Source organism: Leuciscus leuciscus, assembly GCF_965113295.1.
Source record: "Leuciscus leuciscus genome assembly, chromosome: 23".
Taxonomy (NCBI): domain Eukaryota; kingdom Metazoa; phylum Chordata; class Actinopteri; order Cypriniformes; family Leuciscidae; genus Leuciscus; species Leuciscus leuciscus.
In genome coordinates, this window is record NC_138747.1 from 31,642,393 (window position 1) to 31,654,234 (window position 11,842).

Genomic DNA, 11,842 nt, shown 5'->3' on the forward strand with positions numbered 1-11,842 from the left:
TATACTGGATATGCAAATTTGATGAACCAATTGCTTTTATTATTATTTTATTATTATTATTAAAAAAATTTTTAGACCTGATCTCTGATCAACTTTCTAGAGGTTTAATGACACATTTGAACAATAAAAGGATTTGTAGTTAATAGTCTCTTATTGGTGTGATTGGTGAAGCTTTCCATTACACAAATGTAACAAGCCATTTAATAAAATAACACATACAGACACATCTATTATTCAATGGTATTCAATGATATGTTCATAGCATGTAATAGATTACACTTTCAATAAAACATTTTCAATTGGTTTGTGCATGTTTTGGCTGAGTTCCGCTGTTCTGGCCAGCAGGGGGAGCCAGCGTGAGTTCCGCTGTTCTGGCCAGCAGGGGGCGCCAGCGTGTGTTCCGCTGTTCTGGCCAGCAGGGGGCGCCAGCGTATGTTCCGCTGTTCTGGCCAGCAGGGGGCGCCAGCGTGAGTTCCGCTGTTCTGGCCAGCAGGGGGCGCCAGCGTATGTTCCGCTGTTCTGGCCAGCAGGGGGCGCCAGCGTGTGTTCCGCTGTTCCGGCCAGCAGGGGGCGCCAGCGTGTGTTCCGCTGTTCCGGCCAGCAGGGGGCGCCAGCGTGTGTTCCGCTGTTCCGGCCAGCAGGGGGCGCCAGTGAGTTCCGGATTAAGAATAGGGCATCATAAATTAACTAAACTGGGTTTTGTGATCAGTGTCAAATACCTGAGACTGTAGAACATGTGCTTATTAATTGTTCAAAATATTAATTACAGAGGATAGATATGATAAAAGACATGGAAAAAATAGGACTAATAGGACATGTAGTAAAGAGTATAATGGACTGCAGTAGGAGTGAACAAGGAATGAAATATTTGATTTGCTTTGGGACTAACAAGAATATGATGACTAAAGTATATGGGAAATAACTAGAACCAGAAGATGGCAGTAATGCAACATCAAGGATGCAAGCTGTCGTTAAAACCCAAAGAAGAAGAAGAAGAAGAAGAAGAAGAAGAAGAAGAAGAAGAAGAAGAAGAAGAAGAAGAAGACGCTTCTCACGCCGGTCCGGTTGGTGGCGGTAATGCTGGTTCGCTAAGCGCTAAAAAGAGAAAGAAACAATAGGAAGAAGAAGAAGAAGTTTCTTTGCTTGATGAACGCGATCCGCTGGACAGTCAAGAGAGCCCTCAGTCACGTGTTAATAAGTAAAGCGCATCTGATGAAGAAGATGAAGATCGGGACTCATAACGGCACCTTTCACTGTGATGAAGTTCTGGCGTGTTTCTTTCTGCGACAGCTGCCAGAGTATAAGGTGAACATTAACGTTAAACATGCTCCATTCATCACTCACTCACTCACTGACTCTGCTGTGGGACTCCTCATTAGAGTTGTGACGTTCGCGAACGAACCGATTCTTTTGAACGGCTCATAAACATGAACGATGGGAGCCGAGTCGCGGCTGGAGGGGAGCCGTTCTTTCTGTCGTTCTTTTTTTCCTATGCGTGTTTCACACAGATGCACACAAATTAGCTCCTCCGCGAGACAGAACAGTTATAGGGGACGCACATGGCACCCTTTAGCGTCAATATGAGACGCAGATAGTCTATCTGCGTCTCATATTGACGCTAAAGGGTGCCATGTGCGTTCGATGTAGACGAAACGTCAAAAGCGTCAGTATATGACGACTTGGGATGAGAATGCGTTGGCCGAACAGCATGATGATAGTTGTGCACGCATCCTTCACGTGAGTACACCAGTGGAAAAAACCCTGCGTGCCTCTGTCATTGGGTAGGAGCGGAGCCATGACTTGTGCACGCTGCCGTCACATGCTTACTCCAGTTTAAAAAATAAAAATAAAAACGCGTGCGAGTGCCTCTCTGTCTCAGTGCCAACGTCAGTAATAGCGGGTCGTTAGGTATTGTGTGAATAACATAAGTCAACGTAGCTTTACACATACACACACTTTGTACTAAAGGTAAATCCAAAATAGTGATGTCACTGTCTAAGCAGAGGGATGTTGTGCAACCCTATGGAATATAGTCCACACACGACAAATGAGGTAATAATCAATATTTCAGAATAATTCAAACTCAGATATTGGTGTGTGATATCTGAGTTTGAATTATTTGACTACAAATCTCACCTCATAATTCCTCCCAGTGATTATTTCCAGGATAAACTGAGATGCCCCCAAGCTGGCTTCTTAAAACTGACTAAATATTTAAAAAGAGCCAAAAGAGCCGTTCTTTTGAACGGCTCTTTGAAAGGAACGGATCGCCAAGATCCGGATCCCCTCAAAGAGCCATAAATCCCATCACTACTCCTCATCTGGAGGACTAGAGGAATACAGACACTCAATACAAGATAGTTTTGAGATGTCTATGATACAGCATGCCGATAAGATTATATCGTTCCCTTCACATGTGTTGTGTTCAGAGTATATACATATGCAAGCATAATCGCGACAAACATTAGTTTGTTCCTTTGTCGACGAAACTGATTAAAAGCAGCTCCAGTAAGAAGAGACACAACTGCATATTATTGGCGGATTAGAGGTCATATAAATACAGGAGTTGGATGCTTTTTAGGTCGTTTATCTTTTTATTTTCTTTATTTAATAATATTGTATAGTTTAGGGCAGAATGTTTTATGTGGAATGAATGATGGATGATGTTACAGCAGTTCTCCCACGGGAGACGATAGAGCAGTGCCTTGACCCTTGACCCTTGACCCTGAGTTGTCTCTCGTCATGCTCAGGATGCAGAGATCATCCGCAGCAGAGACTCCTCTGTTCTGGCAGACTGTGATGTGGTGGTGGATGTTGGAGGAGAGTTTGATCCCAGTCGTCAGCGCTATGATCATCACCAGAGGTACATGTTTCAGTCACGGATGTTGGACATGCATTGAGCTGTGCACACTGTATTTTTATTACTTGTAGGCAACAGTCATGTATATTTTGTTCATACATGTGTCACATGCAGTAATATTAAAGGGATAGTTCACCCAAAACTAAAAATTCTGTCCTTAATACTCTCCCTCATGTCGTTCCAAACACGTACGATTTTCGCTCATCTTCAGAACACAAATGAAGATAATTTTTGATGAAATCTGAGAGCTTTCTGTCCCTCTATTGACAGCTACGCATCCACCACTGACGTTTCATCCATCATCACACACAAACACATCAGTTGTGGTGAACGGAAGCTCAAGCATGAGAACTAACGTTACGCAGCACGTTAGTGTTAGTTAGTTCTAATATTAAGAAAATATTTTTCTTCCACAAACTCATTGTTTTGCTTCAGAAGGCCAGGGCTGGGTATCGTTAAAACATTTTCGATACCGATACCGATACCTTGATTTCGATGCCGGTTCCTGAACGATACTTTTTTCGATACCAATTTTATGAAATCCATTTGAACAAGATTACATAACACATTACCTCAGAATAACTTTGGTTTTATTTTTTTCAGTTTGACTCATGCTCCTTAGCCAGTGCACAAAGGAACAATTTTTTTTTTTACAAAAAGCTGAATTTGTTTGATCAAAAATACAGTAAAACTTGTAACATTGTGAAATAGTATTACAATTTAAAATCTTATTTGAATATATTTCAAAATGTAATTTATTCCTGTGATGTCAAAGCTGAATTTTCAAAATCATTACTTCAGTGTCACATGATCCTTCAGAAATATGAAAACAATGTGCTGCTTAATATTTTGGAAACTGATAAATTTTTTCCTGATTCTTTGATGAATAAAAATTTCAAAATAACAGCATTTATTTGAAACAGAAATCTTTTGTAACATTACACGTTTTAAGGTCATTTTTGATCACTTTAATGCATCCTTACTGAAAAAAAATTCTGACTAACCAACACATTTTTGAACGGCAGTGTACATTCAGTAGGTTATTATTGCAATATAAACACTGTCAGAGTGATCAACAAGGTATCTCTTCATTTACCAGTCGAAGACGCAGCAACTTTCTGCTCTTATGTTTACTCCGTGCACTGTCAAGGGCTTCATCATATCAGTCGTGGTACCGTCTTTGCAGCAATTATTTTACCGCAAATACTGCATCGCACGCTGTTGGCATCGAGCCTGGAGAAATGTAGCCACACTTTTGATCGACTTTTCCACATCTTTATGGTATTGTGTGTGTGTGTGTGTGTGTGTGTGCGCGCTCGCGTCTCATGTTAGTATGTGCGCGGAGAGTGTAGAGTTTGCGTGTATGTGCGTGAGCGACTTTAGGTGTGTCGTTGTGCATTTCATATGTATTTGTTTGAGCACTGAAGTTGACGAGTTAACCCCTTAGGTATCGAAATCTGGTACCGAACAAGAAGTCATTTTTCGATACTTGATAGTATCGAAGCAATTCGGTCGGTACCTAAAAAGTATCGAACTCGGTACCCAGCCCATTACCCCGCCAGAGCCGTGAAGTTCGTTTATGACGGATCATGAGTTTTAGAGCTTCAAGTTTTAGAGCTTCAATCTGTTGGTTGCAATCCACTGCCATTATAAAGCTCGGAAGAGCCAGGATATTTTTTAATATAACTCTGAAAGAAGAATGTCATAGGATGACTGTATGGTGAGTAAATCATAGGCTAATTTTCATTTGAAAGTGAACTAATCCTTCAATGACAATTTTATTTTTGAGTGAACTTTTAAGGACGTATTAGTGAAACGAGAAGATAATGATCTTTTGATTGGCCTGAGAGACGCGAGTGAGGATTAGGTGAATGATTGATCAGTGAGTGTGTGAATCTGACTGTGTTTCTTTTCAACAGATCTTTTGCAGAAAACTTCCACAGCTTGTGTCCAGAGAAGCCGTGGGTGACGAAGTTGAGCTCGGCAGGTTTGGTTTACCTTCATTTTGGCAGACGAGTTCTTGCCGCGCTGACACAGATGAAGGAGGACGACACACGGCTGGAGGTCCTTTATGACAAGGTCAGTTTAACCTGAACGCTTTAAAGGGTTAGTTCACCCAAAAATGAAAGTTCTGTCAGTAATTACTCTCCCTCATGTTGTTCCAACCCCGTAGTGTAACAGCGCAGCGCTTCTGGGTTGTACGTCAGAACGGAGGCTCACTATTGGCCAGCATCACACACATGACCAGCGTCGGCCAATAGTGAGCCTCCGTTCTGACGATGTGTCATTTGTGTTCTGAAGATGAACGAAAGACAACATGAGGGAGAGTAATCACTGACAGAATTGTCATTTTTGGGTGAACTAACCCTTTAAAGCAGAACTCAGATGTTCCAGCGTCCGACACTGAAGTCTTCTGTTTCAGATGTATGAGAACTTAGTGGAGGAAGTGGACGCGGTGGATAATGGGATCTGTCAGTGTGACGGAGAGGCACGTTACTCGATCTCCACGACCCTCAGCGCTCGCGTCGGCCATCTCAACCCACACTGGAACAGCAAAGACCAGGACACCGAGGTTTACTGAGAGCACACACTCGTGTTTAATGGGGCGGGGGGGTCTTTTGGTACCTCACGATTCTTGAGGTCACGATTCGATTCAGTATGTGCATCAGGGTTCCCACGGGTCCTTGGAATCCATGAAAGTTTGTGAATCTGAAAAAAAAAATGCTTGCATTTATTTAGTGCAAGAAGTTTTCTGGAAAAAATTCCATATTATTCCCTCCGGTCTGCTAATGTGTTATTTGGCCAACACTTCATGGCCTATGCACACTAGCTTGCTTGATTTACGGTAGTTATGCACATTTACACGTGACGTTAAGTGTTCCCCGCTTACTTCTTACGCTTACCCGCTTTTTGCTCTTGTTGTGGTACTCTGTGTTGAACGTTGCCGTGACGTTCACGAGCGCTCGAAACTACTGTGATGGATCCTCAATGTTTGTTGCTGGACACAACAAATGTGTTCCCACATCAAGTCCTTGAATGTGAGGGTATCGGACCTGGAAAGTCCTTGAATTTGAAGTTAACCAAGGTGTGGGAACCCTGTGCACAGATTTGATTGTAGTTTACTGTTTGTGTTACTTCTCTTAGTTGACGGCGGTAGACGGTTTAATAGAGATAGAAGGGAAAAATCCTGCTGAATTAAATGTGAACCTTGGAATTTATTTAGTTTTTCTTCACATTTTAGTCAACCCAATATTATAAAACAAATGCGCTTTAAGCTGACTACAATCATTACACACATTTTTATTTTTTATATATAAAAAATAGGAACAAAGGAGCAAATTACAAACAATAGGACAAAATACAATAGAAAAAAATATACAAATTAAATAAATGTAAGTTTTTCAGGTACAGTAGCATAGGTTTAATTTAACATGTAAGAAATAGGCCCTACTATCGAAATGAAATAATCAAATGTAAAAATAAAACACTGTGTGTGTAATCTTCACTGTATTAAGTAATGGATAATGTGGACCCCGACAGGCTGATCGGGACCCTGACGTGAAGCGGAGCCTGAAGGGCTTGTACTCGCTATAACAACCGCCTCGCTATACATTATCCCGCTTATTACATGCCTACCTACCAAATAAATCAATAATTTGACAAAATATTGATTTAAAAAGGAGTTTATTGATTTAAATAGGATTGTATTGCTTCCGGTAAAGAAAATAGTCCGTTCCGTCTCTACGGTTAGAATCCTGCGTCCATAGCAACGCTCTGTTTATCATGGCAACTTCTACATTAGAATTCAACCAAGCCATGTAATAAATAAATATAAATTAATTTATATTTATAAGATTTAAAAAAAAATTGGTCCCACTTTATATTAAGTGGCTTTAAGTACTATGTACTAACATTTAAATGAATAATTTGATACAATGGACTTAATGTGTACATACATGTTTTTACATTGTACTTATATTTTGAAAATACCTGCATGTAATTACAGCTGTAATTACACTGTTGACCCTTCGCTTACACCTTAACCCACCCTTACACCTCACCTGTCCCTAACCTTACCCATATCACACCTCAGTAGCAGCACAAGTGTTTTACAATACAACATCAATACAGTAAGTGCATTATACTTATTTTTAGATGCAAGTACTTAAAGCCACTTAATGTAAAGTGGGACCAACTTTTTTTTTTTTATTAACTTTTTTTTTTTTAAATACACAATTAAAATGAATTCTCCCTTTAAGAAAGAGTGCAGGGATATAGTTACGCATCCGATTTTCACAATTCAGTCCATTCCAATAGTTTAGGTCAGGGCTCTGAAGTTCTAGTGAATATCATACATTTTTATAATCATATTAACAATATCACTTTTACTTCACAGAAGGGTTTCGATAAAGCCCTGGCTCTTGTAGGAGCCGAATTCCAGGACCGTTTGGATTACTACACGAACGCCTGGCTCCCGGCGAGAGAGGTCGTGCAACAAGCGCTTCAGACGAGATATCAGGTGATTCACATCTCAGCGTTTTCAAGCTGGATTCACCGATTCACGACTGTACTCGAGTGTCTGTCTCGCCTGCTCTGCCAGAGCATTGCATGATCAAACTAAGATCATTTCACTGTTGCTTCAGCACAAGCTCAGGTCAGGTGTGTGTGTCATGAGAGAATGATTTCACACTATCAGATGTACAAATAAAAAGATCATGATATATAGACTACATGGACAAAAAGAATTGGAATTATAATATAGAAGTATCAAGAGTAGTAGAGTAATAAAGACTTCAAATGCATTCATTTTTTTGTAAAATTGCTTAGTACTTTGCTTACTTTGTTAGTAATTGAAAGTAAAGCAATACTCATGACACACAGCTAACAGTGTTCCTCATGTTGCTCCTGTTATTGAGAGTAGCCTACATTTACCTGTGGTCTTCGTGAGCACCTGTTAGAGCTGTGATTATGATGTTTGATTTGAGCAAAAGGGACGTTTGCAAGATTTTTTGAAAATATGCTTTTTGTCTTCTCAACTAAAAAACACTGATCTGGGGTGTGTTTCCCGTACAACGACGAAACTCGCTTAACTACCGTAGTGTGATGCATCACTGAAGAAATCATCTAGCTAATCACCACTGTTTCCCGAAACCATGTTGTTGCAAATTGGTCGTTCAACCACGCTGGTTAATGATGTCACACACCTGGTGGAGCAATAACTACCTTTAATTAATCTGTTTGAGATCGAATTAATGCGAGATGTTTTGCTATAAATTATGGACATGGAGTCTGACGACTATTTCTATTATTTTATTTTGCTTTATTTCCAGATTCAATCGTAGTCTCGTTCTTACACTAGAGCTCGTTCACACATGCGCACTCTTCAAACACGACGCTTTAAATCTCTTGACAAACTAAAAGACGTAAATGACATTTGTATGTATTCTAAATAAAAGACACAGATTGCACTGAATGTCAGCTTGATTATTTTGCTCACGATCAGGATTTATTGAGTCCACATGTCATGCAAACTAGAAACTCTTCTTCTAACCACAGGTCGAGATCTGTCGCTCACACACACAACTCTGCGATGCTGTTTGCGAATGTTCGTTAGAACGATGGTTTCGGGAAACACAGACTCGTTAAACTGCTGATAACGAGTTGGCTAACGAAGCTTTCGGGAAACACACCTCAGCTCAACAGTCCTTATAATGTGTTCAAATAAATAAACTACCCAACAGACTCAAAAGTTTAAGACACAAACCCAGAATGAGAAGGTAATGGTCGTGGTGGGGTTGTTCCCGCAGGTGGATCCGAGCGGGGAGATCGTGTTGCTGGCTCAGGGCGGCTGTCCCTGGAAAGAGCATCTGTTTTCCCTGGAGAAGGAGATGAAGGTGGACGTGCCCATTAAGTTTGTGCTGTACACGGATCAGAACCAACACTGGAGAGTCCAGTGTGTCCCGGCCGGACTGAACACCTTTCAGAACAGGTGTGGCTTTCCCTGCCGTCTTCATTCCCAGACTCCGCTTCTCTTGCCTTGTCTGTCAAGAGTGACGTAAGACTGAATAATGTGTAATAACTGAAGGCTTCATGGCTGCCTTATTGCGTTCACTGTTACTGCTTATAAATGAGTTCATCTGGATTTGCTTTGATTGTAGAGATGCACGATATGAACATTTTGGCCGATAACCGATACTTCTTTATATTTGAAAGCCGATAACCGATAAATTGCCCGATAAATCTAAATCCAAATTTTTATATAATTTGATTTACAAAAACAAGTGTCATCATTAAAAGCCATGACCCAAACACACAATTATAATGTTCTCATTATAATTGTATGTAGCCGATATGACAGACTTCACTGTTGCACTTTACATTTACATTTAGCAGACGCCTTTGTCCAAAGCGACTTACAAATGAGGACTAAAGCAAGCGAGTCATCGTGAAGAGGCAAAAACATCGCAAGAAGTGCTCAAAATACAAAGGTCAGGCATTGCTCAGAGTAGCATAAGCCAGACGAGGGAGGATTAAAGATTTTTTGAATTTTTCATGAGGTTAAGTGCTCACGGAAGAGATGAGTTGTCTTTTGAATGTTGTCAGGGATTCTGCGTTCCGGATGAGGGTGGAGAGATCATCACCAGCATGGAGCCGTGAATGAGAATGTTCTGGAAAGTGATTTTGTGGCTCTCTGTGATGGAACCACGAGCCGTCGCTCGTTGACCAATCGTAGACTTCTGGTGGGGATGTAGACTCGTAGGAGTGAGTGAAAGTAGGAGGAGCTGAGCCTGTGGTAGATCAGTTTCAATGCCTTGACCTTGATGCGAGCAGCGAGAGGTAGCCAGAGCAGAGAGATGAACAGAGGAGTGATGTGGGCCCTCTTTGGCTCGTTGAAGACGAGACGAGCTGCAGCGTTCTGAATCATTTGTAGAGGTTTAGTTGCACATGATGGAAGTCCAGCCAGAAGAGCGTTGCAGTTATCAAGCCTAGAAATGACCAGGGCCTTTTATTACTAATTATTTTCCTTTTTTTTAAGTGATTCCAATCATATTTCAAGCAATTCAAACAGTGCGCATCTGAAGTGTCTCAGCTGAAGGAAATAATCCATTATATATATCAGCTTTAATATATCTGCCAAATTTCTTATACATTTTTTCCCAATTTTTCAATAACATTTCAAAGCAACATATATCGTCAGATACCGATATGGTGGCCGATATATTGTGCATCACTAATCGATTGTAAATTTGTTGGTTCTCTAGGTTGAGTATTTTGGAGGAATGGCGAGGTGTCCGAGACGAAGCGCTGTCCGATCTCAGTGGGATTCCTGGATGCATCTTCGTCCATGCCAGTGGTTTCATTGGAGGGAACAAGACGAAGGAGGGCGTTCTGGAAATGGCCAAAAGAACGCTTCAAACGGCACCCAAACCTTTACACAACAAGTGACACCTGTCATTCACCGTCACATCACAGCTCTCGTGAAAACCAATAAATGCTAAATCTTATTTGCGTGTATTTACTTTCTTGTTTGTATTCACTATAAAAATGATTGTGGATTATTCACAATATATGTTATTTCTTCATCCTGTTGGACGGAATGAATTTCACATCAAGATCAGTGAAAAACAGCAGCCTAGACTTATACAGTGATCTGCGGAACAGACTTTATACAGATAATTAAAATACTGACCTTGTTCTCGGCCTAATAAATGAACAGTTTGGTCATACAGAAGTTGGAAGGGGATATTTGTTTTTTAATGACCCTACAAATTACATTAAACCATCAAAATATGAGGAAAATATGTTGTTTAAATATAAGGGAAGAATGAAACACTAAACTTGGTCAAGGTATTTATCTGGTGAAATGATTTGGCAAACAACAGTTACAGGTTTTATTTTACTATGCAAAAAAATGCATAGTAAAACAAAAAGCTCACAGGAAAAAGCATACATTGACTACAGCATAATCAGTTATTAATATTTAACTGGTTCTCTGGTTTTTGCATGTGTTCATAATTTCTTTGTATAACAGCCTGGCCCAAACAAGACAAACCTCAATGTATGATTTATGTGTAACTAAAAAGTACTCTTCAGGGTCGTTTACACGACTCATAATACAGTTGTTTTGTTTTTTTGTCGTTTTCAGGGATCAGTGTGAAGTGAACAGGGTTCGTTTAGACAATGCTGTCTTCTGTACGTGAAAAACGCGTTTTTAGGACAACGTTGTCATGTAAACATACCCCACATTTTACTGTTTAGTTAGTGTGTACTCTAAAATCGGTACTGTTAGTGCATAATCCACTTTTTCTTCAACCTTTTGGCAGATGAGAGTCCGAGAGCGGGTATTTGGAAATCTAAACAATTCCTGCCGCTCGCTCCCACAGTAGCACCTCACTGCAGTACACGAGATCCAGGGGGCGGAGTTGGATCAAGATCTAAGGGGTGGAGATTGGTAGGTTTTTAGGGAATGTAAGGTGGGAGGAGTTGGATCTGGATCTAACTCCTCCCCTGGATTTCGTGTTCTGCAGTGAGGACCTTCTCGCTCTTCTCAGGTAAAGCCTTTGGACGTTCACTGGTGACGTTCTGACATTAGGAGGCGGAGATCTGAAACATGCATTCAACTGCGCCTGCGCACATTCTAGATAATTTGCGATTTACAAATTTCTATGGAAGCTTGTTTAAAAATAAAAAAGGTAATTGCGAGATGTTGCCAGATAAGAAGTAGCAATTACCCTTTCCAATTTATTTTTTTATTCAGTGGCGGAAACAAGCAGACATTTCTCTTCTGGAAGACAGGTGGAAAACTCATTGCGTTTCTTCTTTATGATGGGCACGATGTGACACACACACACACACACACACACACACACACACACACACACACACACACACACACGTCTCTTACTGTAATGTCACTTTCAGCTGCTCTTCAAAGAAATTCCAGAAGGTGTCAGGATTTCTCTTCTCCGACTGTATCAATAA

At 40.6% G+C, this 11,842-nt stretch overlaps 1 protein-coding gene across 1 annotated transcript; it reads left to right on the plus strand.

Moving 5' to 3' along the window:
- The first annotated feature begins 1,083 nt into the window (after positions 1-1,083).
- myg1 (myg1 exonuclease) lies at positions 1,084-10,365 on the plus strand. Its single transcript, XM_082156536.1, has 7 exons — positions 1,084-1,305; positions 2,751-2,863; positions 4,780-4,939; positions 5,283-5,432; positions 7,257-7,379; positions 8,668-8,849; positions 10,123-10,365. Exons 1-7 carry the CDS (start codon positions 1,147-1,149, stop codon positions 10,304-10,306), a joined length of 1,071 nt encoding a protein of 356 aa, XP_082012662.1. The 5' UTR covers positions 1,084-1,146; the 3' UTR covers positions 10,307-10,365.
- Positions 10,366-11,842: the final 1,477 nt, after the last annotated feature.

Coding starts and splice junctions, on each gene's coding strand:
- myg1 (XM_082156536.1), top strand. CDS start 1,147: ATGAACGCGATCCGCTGGACAGTCAAGAGAGCCCTCAGTCACGTGTTA. Junction 5,433..7,256: donor GCAAAGACCAGGACACCGAG/GTTTACTGAGAG, acceptor TTTACTTCACAG/AAGGGTTTCGATAAAGCCCT. Junction 8,850..10,122: donor CTGAACACCTTTCAGAACAG/GTGTGGCTTTCC, acceptor TTGGTTCTCTAG/GTTGAGTATTTTGGAGGAAT.